The 17,688-nt window shown below is 39.3% G+C and overlaps 1 protein-coding gene across 1 annotated transcript; it reads right to left on the reverse strand.

Moving 5' to 3' along the window:
• Nucleotides 1-5,023: 5,023 nt before the first annotated feature.
• On the reverse strand, nt 5,024-17,187 carry c1ql4b (complement component 1, q subcomponent-like 4b). The gene is made up of 2 exons (XM_029502774.1): nt 16,627-17,187; nt 5,024-5,203 (listed from the first exon to the last, which is right to left on the reverse strand). The coding sequence occupies exons 1-2, from the start codon at nt 17,164-17,166 to the stop codon at nt 5,024-5,026; spliced, it is 720 nt and encodes a 239-aa protein (XP_029358634.1). The 5' UTR covers nt 17,167-17,187.
• Nucleotides 17,188-17,688: the final 501 nt, after the last annotated feature.

Below are 17,688 nucleotides of genomic sequence, written 5' to 3' on the forward strand. Positions count from 1 at the left end.
TGGGGATTGCTAATGGGGCTGAACGCTTCCCTCCTCAGCCCTCTCTCCCTGTCCAATTAACTTTATGCTGGAATCTGTGAGGAGGGTGCACTGGGACCTGGGTGGGGGGGGTTGGGGGCATTGCTTAGCTACAACGCCACTGACTGTTCAGTCTCAAAATCTCCCTTTTGTACCGCATTCAAAAAGAACATCCTCATCCAGAATATCATTATCGCTCGCCGTTAATTAAAGATCCATCTCTGTGGTTTTATTCTGGTGAGGTGCGAACTTCCTTCAACCAGTGTGTCATTTTCACAGTCTGATTCTGCGGAGAGTAGAAACAGTGTCAGGTGCAGAAACTTATCTTATCATGGCGACCCTACTTTCAAAAAGGTTGTTGTCGCTGCTGTTCTCCTTGATCACAAATGTTTCAATATGTATTTTCGAGTCAGACTTGGTTGTTCAACTTAGCCCAAACTGATAACAATGCTGCAGCATAGAGATGCTGTCCACAAAATGAAGGTTGATTGGAAATTAACATAACATTTATTTTGACATGCCAAAACATGTCATGTGACATGTCATTACATGACATTACATTTCTGAAGATCAGCTACATGAAATTAAAATAATTTTTGTATTTCAGGAATTTTATAGAGTAACAACCCCAGCAGATCTTTGCTAATTGTTATCCACACTAACAGTGCGGCTGTCAGTGGCAATATTGATCCGCTGATCTTTGACTGCTGTGGTACAGATTTGAATATTCTGACTACTAGGGAATGTGTTGCAATCAATCCTGAAATTTAATTTGCAGTGTTGGTTAAATACCAACAAAACAACTAAAGGATGTGTTTGTGTTTAGTCCTGATCCATGTTATCATAGTATCTCATAAACTAAGGTAAGAACATGGTACTACCCAATACTTACTTACTTACCGTAATATGATTTTTACCCCACATTTTTCCAAATTTTTTATTACAAATAGTGCTGTCAAACTATAAAAATATTTGATCAGATTAATCTCATGGCTGCTGTGGATTCATTTAGATTAATCATGATTAATATTCACTCATTATTAACTGAATTTCATTTTGTGGGGGCAATAAGCTCATGAAAGAAGGCAATGGATGAGTACTTCACGTGTTAATTTAAACTAAAGAGCAGACGTGGTGCCAAGATTGCAGTATATGAATAAAAAAACATACCAACATCATCATATTTAGAAACCACTCTTTTTCTTTCTCTTTATTTTGTAAACATCTTATTCATCTTTTAGCGAGCTGATGAGACAGACTCCCTAGTTTACTTGTTCAGAGAGGAGAGCTGACCGCTTCTTACGTACAATGTTAACTGGAGTGTGAGATATTTGCGAGCCAGCACTGTCAGCTTTTCTGTTTCATCCTGAATGAGCTGACCACTAGTGATAGAGGTATCGATATATCGATACTCACACGCAACTCATTTCAGTATCGATTATTCTAGTAAAGTATTGATACTAATTAATACATGTGAAATAAAAGCATGTGTGTCACTTCCCAATCTTTTATTGTAACTCACCTCAGAGTTTTGTGCCCTCTCAAAGAAACAGTTCTGCATACTCGGCTTGGCTCGGCTTTGCTCTGTACTGCCGGCCACCATCTTGGACAATGATTTCCTGCAACTCAGCGTGGACAAACTTCATTAGCACGCTGCCTGATATGCATCTCCAGAGATGGGTTTTTTGGGGGGGGTGGTTTGAGACGCGTTAATTGCGTGAAAATTTTAAATCAAACTTGTCATGCTAATGAATTAATCTGGATTAACGCATTAATTTTGACAGCTCAAGTTACAACCGCTACACTCTATAGTCCATAATGACAACAAGAAAACACAACTTTACAAATGTTTGCAAATTTATTACAAAGGACATACTAAAATATCAAGTGTTGCGTATTCATTATATACATCCTGTGCTAAATTCAATGGCACAGAAATGATTTGGAAAGACACACAACTGGCCATATAAGGCTTCACAGCTGACATTGCATGTCAGAGCAGAAGAGCCCTGAAAATAGCTTTCTAAGGATGGTCTCCTCCCAACTTCCTGACAGATCTTGAGAGGATCTGCATAGAAGAATGGTAGAAAATCTTCAAATGCAGATGTGCAAAGCTTAATGCATAATCTCCAAGAAGACTCAAAGATCAGCGGCAAAAAAGTACTGAGCAGAGGGTTGGAATACTTTTTGTCAGTGTGATGGTTCAGTTTTTTCCTGTGAGGTGAAATGGGGTGAATTCATTCAAATGTTGAATATAGATTGACAGGAAAAAAAGATTTTAGCTACATTGTTTTCTAACTAAGGTTTTGTTTAAAGGTATGCACTCGGGGTTACTATAAATAAATACCTTTGGACATAATGCAGTTCAATGTAACACCAACACTAACTTCAGTGAGGAAACATGTCATTGAATTCACAGCTTTATAACTGTCAAAAACCTTACTTAATATTCCTCACCCACAGTGAGCTGAGATTGGCTCCAGCAACCCCCACGACCTGGAAACGGAAGAGCGGTAGAAGATGGATGGATGGATGCATTAGAAGCTAAAGGAATGTAACGGTGTGGACAGTGAGAATATTTTTCTTTATCAGTGTAGCATCAATGTGGGTTTTGTCGGCTCGTTTGTAACATGTGGATCACACATTTTTCCACTTGTATTTCAACACACTTCTGTGCAAAATTTTGGGATTTTTGCATTCTGCTAAAATAAATGATACTAAAATATTGAGATGACTAGAGCCAAAAAACACCAGCAGCAGCAGTGAAAACTTAACACAACAGATTTCAACACTTGAATGTATGAAGAGAGAATAAAGAACAACAGGAAAAGAGGATAAAGAAAGCACTGGTTTTACTCTGACTCAGTGACAGCAGAATAATCCTGAATTATCTTCTTTTATTGTGTTTCATGGTCTTTAAGGGAAGAGAAAAAGCTATGCTGATTTCATACATAACAAATACACACAACTCAACTTGCAAAGTACAGTGACAACAATGAATCCTCACTGCTTGTGAACAAAGGTAAGAGCGCACACAGTAGGATGCAGCATGGCAGAAGTTATGTAAAGCCACTCAGCAGGAATGTCTGTGTTTGCTACACAACTTCGTGATGTTTTTTTTTTTTTTTTCAGAGCACAAGAATGACAAGTCAAACATAAACTTCACATCCAAATCTCATCAGGGTACAGTCATGCTATCAGGTGTTAGGCTCCAATCTCTGCCACTCAGGACAGCAAAATCGCTGCCACACATTTTAACAAGTGTACAATGTGACCAACATGAAGCTCTCTTCTAAAACTACAATAGATGTGTTTAAAGGAGATTTTACATTTTACCCGTCTAAGCATAATATCATGAAAAAAATATAATAATTTGGTTACATCAATGTTCATATAATTTTAATGAAATGTAAATTTTGGAATTACACAGTAGCATGCTTCTGTTGTTCTTTTCCACTTGTGTTTCCCACTATACAGAATGAACCTCAGTCTTTTATTTACAGCAGTGAGGTACCTTCAGCTACATACAGAGATTCACAGTCAGCGTCCTCAATAAGCATCTGCAGTTTCATCAGGTTAAGGAACATTTGCATGGTCTTCCAGCATTTTGACCAGAAATCTTCATCAGATTGCTGCTTGCATTAAAATGATCAGCTTGTTCATACAGGGTTCAACAACGGGTACTGTCTCATGCATAACAAATAAAAAATAAAATAGAAAGTGTAAGGCACAGAAAAATCGATACATATGGCATATGGCAGTAAAACATCAACAACAGTCACTTGCTTTTCAAAAAACCTCTTCACATGGTTACATTCACAGTGAAATCAAAGAAATAGTTTGGCATTTTGGGAAAGCGCCGTAGTCGTTTTCTTGCAGTGAACTATGTAAGCAGATGAGACCACTTTTGCCTGCACAGTAAATATGGAGCTGGAACCAGCAGTCAGTTAGCTTAGTTCAGCATAAAGACTGGAAACAGAGGGAATGCAGGAGAACAACGAAACATGACACCAAAACGCGAAATGATTTCCCAAAATGTCTAACTGTTTTCTAAAGTTATACTCACCACACTGTCCACTACAGATGTCAGCTTTGTGTGTCCCTGAGCAGGTGAGGCTGCAGAGGAGGCCTCAGCTCATTAGCAGGACATGATGAGACTGTCATAAGTTCTGGCTCAGGGAAAATCTCAATGCTAGACCTCAATATTAATACACTGTGTGTGTTTAGAACTTACCAACAGCTTGATGCACCCCTCCCTCCCCTTAGCAGAAATCAGAGATTGTGCAAGTCAAAGTAGCAGTGACACGATGTCTTTTAAAGCCTCAACACAAAGTTAAGAATAAACCCACACACACATACAAATATGCTTGCACACAGGCATGAACACAGACATACAGGAGGATCATACTGGATTATGATTGTGGTGTAGGCTGTATCATCAGCTGAGATCAATATATTCATGACTTTTCTCGTTTGGTGTCTGCGGCCATATTGAAAATCCATCTCACAGTGAAGGCGAGAGGCTGCAGCCAAATACACACACTTCGATTTAGTCGACATTCAGAGATCAATCTCAGACCTGTGGCTGAGATGGTCAGCTTGTCTCAGTGTAACAACTGACAGGAGAAGTTCAGTTAATCTGTGCTCGCCTGTTTGTGCACACGCACAAGTAAATGTGTGCATGCGGAACAGATGTCGATTTTGTGTTTTAGCCATGCTTACACATACTGTACGTGGCACAGATTATAGGTGTATGTATCAGAAGTAAATGCTAACTGGGAGTATATACAATACTATTTTTATTTTCAAACAAATTCTGTTCAAACTTTATTAGTCGACTGTGATCATGTTATTTTATGTTTCATGTGCTAAACAGTACTGAAATGATAAATTACAAAACCGAAGCATGGTGTGTTAGGTGCTGAATGGAGGGGAGACTTTTTTTTTTTTTAAATTACAGACAGAGAGAGAGAGAGAGAGAGAGAATAAAAACATGAGTGTGCTGTTAATCAGGGTAGATAAGGAAGCCAGAAAAGGTGCTGTATTTGTTGGTGTTTCCCCCGTGAACTTTGCCACCGTCCAGCTGCACACACACTTCGTCCCCCACATCCAGGTGCAGTATCACGCTGTTGGAGGCATAGTCGTAGTTCTGATCGGCATCTTGAGCGATTGCACTGGCCCTCACCTGAGAAAAACACAAAACGCGTTTATATGGGTATAATGGATAGAAGCATTTAAATAGAAGCCCCAGGAGAAGCAGACAAATGATGGTACAAGTTTTCAGTTTCTGAGGTTTGTTTTAAAGCTGCTGGAGTCCTGTGGCTTCTGGTTTTAAAAGCCACAGCTGCATCTCATATATTCTACTGATTTAATCTATACTGAGTATAGCAGAGCAGAATTTGATGAGAAAATGATTCATAGAAATACTGAGATCAAAAGGGGTAGCACAACCTTGGCAATTGGAGAGAGGGGGATCAAACCTGTTTCAATTTCTTGCGGTGAATGGACTTTACAAAATAATATGTCACAAAAATTGCTGTAGCTGGACAATGCGATGCTACATTTATGCCTAGCCTTAAAATTATTAGAACTAAAGTAAATGTTCATTTTTTTCATGTTGTTTTCAATTTAGCATTAAGAATAATTACATTTAAATGAATCTGACTTTAAAAAGCTGCTTTTCGTAGAGAAATGCATCCGTTACTCTATACTGGACATGAACTATTTTCACCAGTTTCTTATATTTTATTCGAGGAAAAATTGTTCATCTGTCCATCTGAGGCATGTTTGACCACGGTAAAATAAAACAATCCAGGGACATTTAATGAACAGAAATATTATAATCCCAAATTTTACAAGTAGAATTCACCAACATAATCCTATTAATTATTGGCAATCCAACAGGGCTTATATGTAAAGGCAAATGATTTTAATAGCATTATCGTTTTCATTTTTTCACTTTATCTCGATGTGACCTGTGCCATTTTCTTTCCTGCTTCACTCTGTGATCTCGGCCCAATGTCATCCAGGCCACCGGGTAGATAGATGGGATGTGCAGTGATCTTTGGCCTTAAACCTCCATCTCCAGGCACAACCCTTATTAGTCGCTATCAATTTTTCCACAGGATTGCAACTCTCACAACTGATCCACCTGTTGCAGAAAAGAGTCTGGTTGGGGTTGTAATGGTACAGGGAGGATATGAATTCATTTTAACAATTACAGTGAATGCACACATGAACACATTATTACTGATGTACGGATATTCGTTTGTTTGTCCACATCTTACTCACAGCTGCTGATAAAGCTCCTGAGCTTATAGTTTTACCAATTTTCAGGTTTGCAAAGCAGCATTAGTGGGTCATGTTACAATTATACATTTGTGTACAATAGACGACAGCCATCAGGTCAGTCAGCAATCGATAAACATGAAGCTAAGCTCATCATCTTTTAGGTTGACATGACAATTGGTATGATCCAGTTTCCATGTAGCTACACCTAATTAATTCACAAGATATTTTTTTGTAACCCAAATGAATACACCTCTAATATTTTCTATTCTGTTGGTTGTGCCTTTGGTCCATACTACAGTTTGGTAATTGTAACCTCCAATATATTCAACAACTGATCACTAGATTAAATAAAGCTGACCAAAAGAGTCAGCTGATAATGCCAGTGATAACAGAAACAAAAATTACAACAATGACAACAACAACAACAACAACAATAATAATAATAATAATAATTAGAAGACAAAGAAGTAGAAGAAATGTATGATAGAGGTTATTAATTTGCAGAAAAATCAATGGTATTCACAGGTTATGAGTCAGTGGCTCCTGTCAAGCTCAGCACTTTGCACAAATCTCATAAATATCATCTTTATATATGATTTGAATAAACATGGCAAAAGAAACAGAGAAAGCAATCGTCTTTTTAAAATGGAAGAGTTCAAATATATATTCCATGTTAAACATGGCTAAAGATGAAATACAATAAACTGTTACCTCAGAATTACCAAACAATGTAATCAACACCACTGCAACACTGTTAGAGCAAGGCTTTGACATTATCAGCTTCATAAAATTGGTATTAATAGCGACTGCTGGTATTCACGGCCGACGCAGCAGGATGCATTATCTGCTGGAGCTTTGCACAATTTTTAACAGTGATGTGATCTGAGGAGTAATTTGTCACACTTTTATCTGCACACAGACAGCTTTATGTTGGGAGAAACATACTCTGATTACACAAGACGGTTGGTGTGACCAGCCAACTCCTTCCATCCCATGATTACTTGAAATTAGGACATCTACACAAGTACCACAATTACTGTCATGTTGCCTCCCTCCTCTTTTAATTGGAATGCCGTTGTAAGATCAACAGTCAAGCATCCCCGGATTTAACTGAACACATTTCAAGGTGAGAAAACAGCTGATTGGATGGTGACTAGGGCATCAGTATTCATTATATTGATACATACTTCTGTTATGCTGCCCATTGTCATCCTAAGATATAAGACCTAAGTTGTTTTTGCAGCCAGTAAGCAAATCTCCTCATAATGAATTGCACCATCATTGGGTAAGTAACCGACTATTCAAGTAGACGATCCATTTAATAGTGGAAAATAAAGTACACAAGAACATACATATTAATGAATGCAAATATGATATCCTCACTCCATCCTTGTCTGTGCTTAGTCTGGGTCTGACTAAGGATATGGTCCATCATCTCCAGCAGCCATCAAGTCTCCCGGCTGCCTTGTGATCACTAACACGAATAAAATAAGACTACACTACCCATTTCTCCTCTTCCTCAATCCAGTAATGAGTTTTTTTCCCCCCTCTTTTTCTCATCTTTGGATGTTTTAATTATCAATTTTACTCTCTACATTTTTCTACACAAGCATTTCTTCCATCTAGAAAAAGTGAACATTTTTATTCCCCTCTTTGAGACAGAAATTAATCGATAGATTTCCTTTGTTTTAATTCCACTCACATCACTCCATTAATTGTTGTCTCTCCCTCCACACCTCAGGCCCCCTCTATCATCCCTCCCCCCATTTGCCACACCATCTCTATCTCTTCATTCTGCACCCATCTATCCATCTTTTTGTGTCCTTGCACACCAATGAGATGCAGGTCACGCACACATTTTCTCTTCCCCCACCATGGCAGTGTTGGCGGGAGCAGCAACTAAGTGTGTCCCTGTCCGGCCTAAATCGGATTGATTAACGGCGTGCTGCTGTGGCAGGTCTCCTGAGGACCCCCTCAACCTCCACTCTCCCCCACCCTCCACACCCCCCGACAACTCAACCCCTCTTGCCTTTTTCCCCATCCCCTCCTCTCAGCATCCCTCGCCCCTCCCTGCCTCCAAATGCGTCAGGACAAGCTATACAGGCCATACATGGCTGCAGGCTACGATAATTGGTAGTCGGACAGCCATGGCAGCTCCCTACCTAATAGGCCCAACTCCTCAATAACTCCGTAAAATCACAATAAATAGGGGCACAAGATAGGCTACAGTGGTCAAATAGGCCCATGAATTACTGGCAGGAGGTCAGGACAAGATCTTACACACACACACACACACACACACACACACACACACACACAGACACTCTCCACACTTCGATAAAAGCAGCCGTCTTTCCTCGTTGTTTTTTTTTTTTTTTACATATGTCTAGTGAACACCTGAGAATTTATTTGATACTGTTCGACTGCTTTGCACTGAAGGGACTGAACAGCTCCCCAGAGGAGACCTAATAGGTTTTCTGAGAAATATAACAGCAAAGAGATTCTGACATCTTGTACATCCAACAACTGTCTACATGGTTGAATGGCATGATTCCCCTGACAATATTTTCAGCTGAGATAGGAGCTGACAGACTTCCATAACTTGCTGCTAGTGCAATAGAGGATTATAATTAAAACTGGTTTACATCTCTAGATGTACACGGACAGCATAATCACAAGTCGAGCTCAAGATGCTGCTGGGTTCTTCCCACCTGAATCGTCAACATGGAAGGGTCATAAAAAGAGTTGCATCAGTAATATTCACACCATGTCACTCAAATGGCCTTTTAAACAGCAGCATTTTTATCTGAGCCAGCCAAAAGGACATGATGTTATTTATGGCTTTTTATGGCTGACTTCTTTATAAGACACTTAGGTTTACTTTGCCTGGACTCTGACAGTCAGATGCTGACATTTAATGTCTTATATTTATGATTTATTCTTAGTTACATTCTCATCCTACAGATACAAAAACCCAGAAGACAGGTTTGCTCTTGTTTACATCTTAATCACATAATTTTGTGAGTGTGACATTTTAAATATTATCACTCATCAACAATATTATGAAGAATAATTGATTAAATGTCATCCAAGTCATCTGCAGCTATGAACAACAACACATAGCCCGAACACAATTAAGGGTGAATATAAATCTCAAAGTATTAGTTCACAATAATAAAATTTTTCATGATATCAGCCATATTTGATAAAATGAATAGTTCCACCTCAATTAGTTATTTAATTCTTTTTCTTGATAATTTATTAAATCTTCGGATTTTAGGGGGATTTCCTGATTCTGAAGTTTTACTCCAAGTAACTTCTCCGGTTAAAAATGTATAATTTTAACCCAATTCTTTTGTTTTATTGTGATTCTTGAAGTAATCCATGCTAAAACAAATTATGAGGTGAGCAAATTAACTTAATTTTCAAAGTAAGTAGTACAGAAAAATGGCAAATGAACTTTTTTTTTTTTTTTGTGGGGGGTGTGGTTCTGTGTGCTGCGAACACATTGACGCTATCACACGAATAAGGCTTTTGCTTTATTCGTGTTTATTGTTGCTTTTACTGAATATCAGGACCCGAATACTTCCTCCAGGTCTATGGAAAACATTGTAATTTCTTGAACTGGCCTGAGCTGTTGCATAGCGCTGTGACACTGAAACCAGCATAGAGGAATCTGCATTTTCAGCTGCTGTCAGTAACAATCACTGGGAAACCTTGTTTTCTTAAAGTGGGCAGGAGGCACTGGGGCTTTGGGAGTGAAAACAAGCGGGAAAGGCAAATCAGGATTATTGTCAACTGTAGCGGAGATTGATAGCGACAAGGGAGTGAATTTCTGTCTGTTGGCCTGATGCTGTTCTGACTTGATCTGCTGCTGCTGGGGAGAAGAGAGACCCACGGGACAATAGAGAAGATTACACTGCCTCCACTTTTCATTAGGGGGGAAACATTAAATGGGGAGAGAGAGACTGAGAAAGGTGGGAGGGAAGATGGAGAGTGGGGGGGAGCTGAAAGAAATAATTCACTGAGAGTGTTAAATCGGCAATAAAAACTACATTATCAGTTGTGTGTCACTGATTTGTGTGACATATTTAAGGGCTGATATGATGCATATCAAAATTATCTTGCCAAAGATGTTTCATGATCATTTTTATGTATATGGATACAATATCAATTTCCATTTCAGAGAAAACTGAAGGAAGCAGGGCTCGGTGTAGAAAGGATGGAAGGATAATTAGTGAAAATAAGGCAGAAATTGCGATAAGGCTCCAGAAGGGTGAGCAACTGCATTCACTTTAACAGTCCAAGCACAGGATGTGAGTAAAGGAAGCCAAAGTTTAGAGGAGCTTTGAGTAATGGGGACGGAGCGTGTTGGATAACAAACTGATCAAGCATGCCTGTTTCAGAGGAGAGGGGAGGAGTATGAATGAGGTTTGGGATGTGGGCTGTCCATGCAGTGTGTTGTTTTTTCTGTTTTGTTTTGTTTCACAGTGGCGCCTTGATCCTCTGGTAATAAAACTGACAGGATTCATTCTCTGTGATGTACAGAGCTCTCAGAGCGAAGCGAGACGATTGAGACAGGGCGTCTTAAACTTACCTGAGGGACCTTTAAGGGTGAACTGAGAGAGAGCGGAAGGGCAATTGAAATGGCCCTTCTTATGAAAGCTGCCGTGTTTTCCCTACCCCATCCCGATCCTATATCCTGGTAGACGTGCAACCCTCCTCCTGCACTGCAGACGTCCACTCTAATTGGCATATTAAATTCTAATATTTTGCCATGACACTCAGACCCAAAGTGTCAGGATGTTGATTAGAAAGTCTCTAATTAGCTTTACCCTGAAACCTTTGAGAATAAAGGAGAGGCCTTAATTGGATATAAGTCTACCTGCAGAGCATCAGCTGGAGCTAAGCTTCAACTCGGTAGTTATGTTATGCTTTTCCTTTATATGACACATTGTTGACTGTCTCGTCTCCGAATAAATTGGTGCGTGTGTCTACCTGCTGTGGATACACAGTATGTAACAATACTCAGTATTAACTAACTACCTAACATTGATCATTCATCACAGAAAATTAGTCACGGGGTGGATGTTAATATCTACTTCTGGTATTTTATGATATTTGATAATCCAGAATAAATTTTAGAATAATTCATGTTTGCCCAACCATTAACACTGTGAAACGCTGTTGTTTATAAAAGAGACAAAACCCTGCTTTCTTGATAAGGAGAAATAATAATGGGGAGGCAAAGAAAAGCACAACAAAGGCATGAACAAAACAGAGAACCAGCCAATACCCTTTAGCCTGCAGAAAATAATGGCTGGGGCCATTATAACAGAAACATATAGTAAAATAATGGCTTTGTGCATGACCATACAAATAAATGTGCGTGTTCTTGAAAAAAGAAACGCATACAAAACAAGGACAAGCTGCAGGGTGTGGAAGGGGATTCTTTCTATTTGCGCTACATGAAATGCTACTTGAAAGGACGGACTTTTATCCTTGATCACAAATTGTTCCACATTATAATGTTAGGTTGTTGTGTCTGAAACTAAACTAATGCAACACACACACAAAAAAATTGTCTTGAGCATGAATTATTCTACCATCACACACAACTGTTAAGATTATTTGTTTTTTTTTTTTTTTATGATTTGAAAGTGCCTAAATAAAATAAACTTGAAAGCGTCTAATGAAGTGCCACATTAAGCTCTCACTGACACCTTGGCTGATATGCTGTAATTAGCAGCTTCCGCCTCACACAGTGGCCACATGACAACAGCGAGCCATCTCTTCCTTCTAGCTCAGTCCCCGCTTGTCATCACCTTAACTTTTAAGTGGTATATTTAATTATCTAATTATAAGATCTTATTACTTATTATAAATCGTGGGTTTCAGTTGAAATGACATGAAGAACAATCACTTGTTGAGCTCTCATGATAATCATCGTCAAACTGATTTGTTTACACTAATCAGTGTATTGCCTTTGCCGTATTTCTTATCTGCTTGTCTTTAATAGTTGAACCAACAAAATATAATATTTTCATTCTCTAATCTGTGTACCTTTTATTCAAAGATTCATTTTGTCCTTTTTTTAATTCATCTTTCCTTCTACCCTTCACAACTCCCGTTGTTCAACCTGAGCCACTGCATTTTGTTGGGCCTTAATAAGGCACCGTTTTGTCCACCAGTCTCACCCTCCACTATAGGTCAGTCCTCCCTAATGCCACTGCCACATAATGAGGTTACCCATGTGTCAGTAGATAAGATGGTAATGTTAGTGCGACACTGGTGTGTGCGTACTTCAGACCAAATAACTGACCAAACCATATTCACCTATATTGGGCCAGCTTTAAATATTCATACTCCCACTCCATGCTCATCACTGTAAAGGGCAAAGTACATATTGGTGGTGAATTATATATCTATTGAAAAGGTCACCTACCTCAACACCAATCTTTTGATGATTTATTGGACACTAGAAGTAAAGAGGATTCTTTGTCTTGTGTGATTCAGGTCTGCAAACTTAGTTTACATTTGAACATCCACAACATGTTGAGACAATGAATTGGGAATAAGGGAGCCTGAGATGTCTGATTGCTTAGGTTGATCCCCTCTCCTCAGCTCCTCCCTCCAAGGACACAGGACGCTATATGTTGCCTCTTTTGACAACCTCCTCTGTCCTCGCTCCGTGAATATCCATCCATCTTTTTCTCGTTCTGTCTGTCTCTCTCTTTCTCTCGGCACTCTTGTCTGCAGCCTGTCTGTCTCTGAAGTGATCTCTCCACAGGATGTGTCTTTTTCTCAGCTCCCTTTGACAAGACGTTGATCTGCAACATGCATATAAGTCTGACAATACACACACACACACACACACACACACACACACACACACACACACACACACACATCTAACCACGCTGTGAAATACACTATATCAGACTTCGAAGGACCACAATGGCATTGTGGAAACAGAAGAAGAAAAAAAAAAAACTTTCATTATTTTGTATCTTAACATAAATATAAAGCAGCAGCCTGATAGCCTGACCTGTACTAATGACTTAGTACATATTGTAAATAATAAATTCATTATTCAACTCTCACAGTGCGTGAATATCATCTCCCCAAAGCTGAAGAGTCAATAAACTTTTTGGAAAGATTTTTACACTGATGCTAATAATAATATTAATAATAAAATGAGTGATTTACTGTTGATTCTCCTTCAGTTCTGCAATTGGCAAAGTTTTGCAATATATTCTCAAGGTTTTTCTCATTGACCTAGCTGGTTCACTTTGCTCCCAGAGCACTTGTCTATGCACAGAAAAAAAAAGTGAGGGCAATGAAATTGTGGGGGCAAGCTCAGCACTGAATTGGGTTAAATAATTTAGTTGATGGAAAAGATAATTAATGAGGAAGAAGTCAATAGCCACTGTGGACAGTAAAGGTGTGTGTGTGTGTGTGTGTGTGCGGGAGAGAAGGAAGGACACAGGTGGGGGGGAGAAGATCTCATCTCAGGGCTATGAAAGATTTAACAGCAGGAGAAGACAGGAATGACAATGTCTGTGAAGACACGCAACAAACTAAGTCCCCCAATTAAATCTGGCATTTAACTGTCTGTCCTCTTTACTCTGCTTTACTTTATGCACCTCCTGTCAAATCAATGAAGGGACGAACAACTATTTTTATGGACTTGATCAGTCACTTAAAAGATCTATAATGATGTATGTATGTGGAGCATAGTTGTGAGGACTTACTGCTGATATCAGTGAAAAAGAGACTCCTACCGATCTGGTGCAGATAGGTATTTAATGATGAATCAAAATGATACATTACATTTGATACATTTTCCAAAGTTAAATTAGGTGTACGTGGATGTAGATTTAAGCGTTAATTTGATGGTTTGCACAGCTTTCATAGAGATGTGAGTTGTTTTATTTTTTATATGGTTCTATTTAACTATTTCAATCATATACTTTTTTTAAACATAACATGTTTTACATATTAAACGTGAAGAGTTGGGATTTATGATTTATGGCATTTTTGTCTACACTATATTATTGTTGGGTGTTGACGGGTCAAACGAAACAAGTAATTAGGACATGTTGCGGATGTTGTGAACCCTAAGGAGCGTTTTTTTATACATATATTTACAGACCAAAAGGTTAATCAATTCGTCAGGAAAATAATTGGTAGATTAATCAATCATAAGAAAGGTCATTAGTTGCAACCCTAATTTGAAATTTGCACAAAATACACATTGTGATCAGTAATCACGTGAAATAAAAACAAAATTTTAAAAAAGGAGATAAGAGCAGCATGGTGGCTAACACATACAAGGAAAAATCTTTTTTCCTTTTTTTTTTTTTTTTTGTTCATAGAATTGATAAAAAAGGTTGCCATGCTAAGTGCTAGGCTACAGTGCCATGTTGTTACTGCTCCAGGATCTGCATTCAAAGTCTTTTAAGATGGAGATTCAGCAAAGTACATCTGTGAACAGCAGCCCAGCATGATGATGGTCGGCTCAGTGGGAGATTGCTGTCAGTTCATGTGCCGTGCAAACTATATGTAGAGAAACCACCATCAAACATTCAGTTCAATTTGACTTAGCTTGTAACAATGCAAAGCATATTTTTCTGCTTCTCTGGTAATCCCCTGAATGTCACATTTCTGTTCCGCAGCACACCCGTCAGAAGCTAGTTCCTCAACAGAGTGAGGGCGTAGTACTTCAAGCTTGTCACGGATTTCCAGATGGAAGCGTTCTAGGCTTCTTCCAGGCATTTACACTTGTTTATTTATTAGTGTTGAAGCCAGAGTTCCTCAGAGGACAGTAGCCAGCTGTTGCATTTTGGTTTTGTTCCACAGAGACATGGAGGATTGTTATCCTCTTGATCACTTGGCTGTCAATCTGCTTCCTCTCCCTTTGTTTACAAGTTGTACTATTAATTACATATTTTTAAATTCCATCCTGCGTTTGTTTCTTCTTCCATAGCCTTTAATTTTGTGATTAAACAGTTTTTTCTCTCTACAAGAGTTAAGATTCAACATGAGCCATGTTACTTTTCTATTTTAATTCTATGCTATATTTTACAAAACCTTTACTTTGGACAAAAACAACATGTTGCTCTCGGTGGTCTACTGTTAGGAACCTACTTTTTCCATCGGGCTCGTCAAAATCAAACTGCTTCACGCCAGCAACACTTTGACAAATCCAGGCAAAAAGCCCTGCAATGTATTTATGATGCTTTCAATAATCAGTTTTTGCTCATCCAGTGAAAGAGAGGCAGTGCTGATTTTTTTTTTTTTTTTTACAGAGATAAAAATAAAAAATAGCAGTATCAATTTGACTGTTTTAACCCCCGAAATTACATTTGTTTACATTAAAATAAATAAAAGATCAAGTGGCTGTAGGAACTAGAAGTCATGTCTCTCAGTCAGCATATGAAAAAATATAAATAGTAAAGAAAAAGTAAATTAATAAACATTGATATTGCTATAGATCAAATTTTGATGAATTTTGAATTTTAAACAAATGTTACCCATATTAGTTAAGAATTTCACATTTGAACTGTAAAGATGGTGGACAGACTATCATTCATCATCATCGACATGAAAACTCAAGACCGGTTCATTGCTTGATGTTCAGCCTTTATCTCAGCACTACTTCCCTCCTAATAGGTGCTAATCGTTTAATCCACCTCAGGACAATTGTTATTAGTCTCTAAATGCTGTTAATGTGCTGATACTAATGAAAAACTGGTAAGCGATTGTGTCAATAAAGAAGTAAATGTTCGCTACAAAATAGTGTCGGAGAATTATCATGTGTGTCAGACTAGTTTGATATTATATTAGGCAGCTTGTTGATGAATGAAGCAGAACTCTGTCCTCAGTTTGAGGACGAGCCACTGAGGGTGAATGTGCTGCAGCTCCATCATCATCATCATCTGCTCATGCTGGAGAGATGTCAGACTGAGCTCATTAGGTTCAGACTAAAAGTAATTTCAAACCATCATTTTCAGCTGTTGCATTAGGAGATTTTCAACATTATCGGCTGTATCATTGCACATCATATGTATTACAACAGTCTAAAATAATTTCAGCTTTACGTTGTTGGCAATACACCATCTTTTTTAGTAATACAGATCTAGAAACTTTGGAAACGTTTAGTTTACATAGATGTTTTGATGAATCTTACCAAGGGAAATGATCAATGTGTCTTGAGTTTGAATAGTTAATAAGAATTGTTATGAAATAAAGTGTGTTTTGAGTCAAAAGGTGAAACACTTGGATTACAAGTCACACAATCAGACACACACTCACCTGTCCGTTCTTCTTCAGGTCGGCCCACATGCTCGTCCCGTCACCGCCTCTCATCAGGACATGGTAGGTGAAGTAGTAGATACCTGGCAGCGGGCAGGTGAACTTGCCGGTACCAGGCTCGTAGTAGTTCCCTACGTTGGTCACCACATCATCAAACTTTAGTATTTCACTTCCTTCATGTTGTTTCCGGAGGCCAGCGTAGAAGGCAATTTTGGGGCTGTAGAAAGAAGGGCCATAGCCACCCGGTCCAGGCCCTGGTGGACCAGGTGGGCCAGGCTTGCCAGGCTCTCCAGGAGGCCCTTTAGGACCTGGAGGACCAGGAAGTCCAGGTGTCCCCCTAAACCCTTGTTTTCCCCTTCGATTTGAGAAGTCTGGGGGCTGAGGGGAGACAGCTGTCAGCTCTCGCTGTGGGGGGGTGAAAGTGTCACACACCATTTTGCAGCTCCCAAGCATCTCGTAATGTGTGCCCCCTCCTCCGGACCCTCCCCCTTTGGTGGTGTGGACCAATAGAGGAATGGCCACTAGCAGGACCAGGACCATGGCCACACCGACTCCAGCCCCAATGACACGTTTCTTCCGGCTGAGTCGGGAGGTGGCCAGTGTGAGGAAGTCCTCCTCCCCCTTAGCTGGAATGGTTGTGCCAGCCAGGCTGAACTCTGGGCAGAGAGGAACTACTGGGTTGAGAAGGTGGAGGGCAATAATGTGGGACTGTGTGGGGCAGAGAAATGACGGCTATTCACAGGGCAGGACAGACAGGTCTCAGACAGGAGAAGGAAAAGAAGTCAGCAGTCTGGGGAAGAATCTGATTTTCCCATTTCTTGATGTTCACAACATTTGTTTTGTATCCTTTTATTTAGTTCCTTCGGCCTCACTGTGTCTGCGGGCGTTTTACTGATCTGAGGACAACACGCCACCCTGCGAGCCAAAAATGACTAATATTTTAAACGTCTTTGTCAAAAATGAGCATCACCACTGAAATGTTTGAAAAGTGGATTTTAGGCAACCGCTGTTTTCTTAAATCCAGCTCTGAGGTTGGTGAAGCTCCAGTGAAAAGCTCTCAGT

The sequence above is a fragment of the Echeneis naucrates genome, chromosome 5 (assembly GCF_900963305.1).
Source record: "Echeneis naucrates chromosome 5, fEcheNa1.1, whole genome shotgun sequence".
Lineage (NCBI taxonomy): Eukaryota > Metazoa > Chordata > Actinopteri > Carangiformes > Echeneidae > Echeneis > Echeneis naucrates.

Bases quoted from the DNA above. Each gene is read 5' to 3' on its own strand.
- c1ql4b (XM_029502774.1), bottom strand. From the start codon at position 17,166: ATGGTCCTGGTCCTGCTAGTGGCCATTCCTCTATTGGTCCACACCACC. The intron at 5,204-16,626 runs GTGAGTGTGTGT...TGTTTTTCTCAG, and splicing joins ACCTGAAGAAGAACGGACAG to GTGAGGGCCAGTGCAATCGC.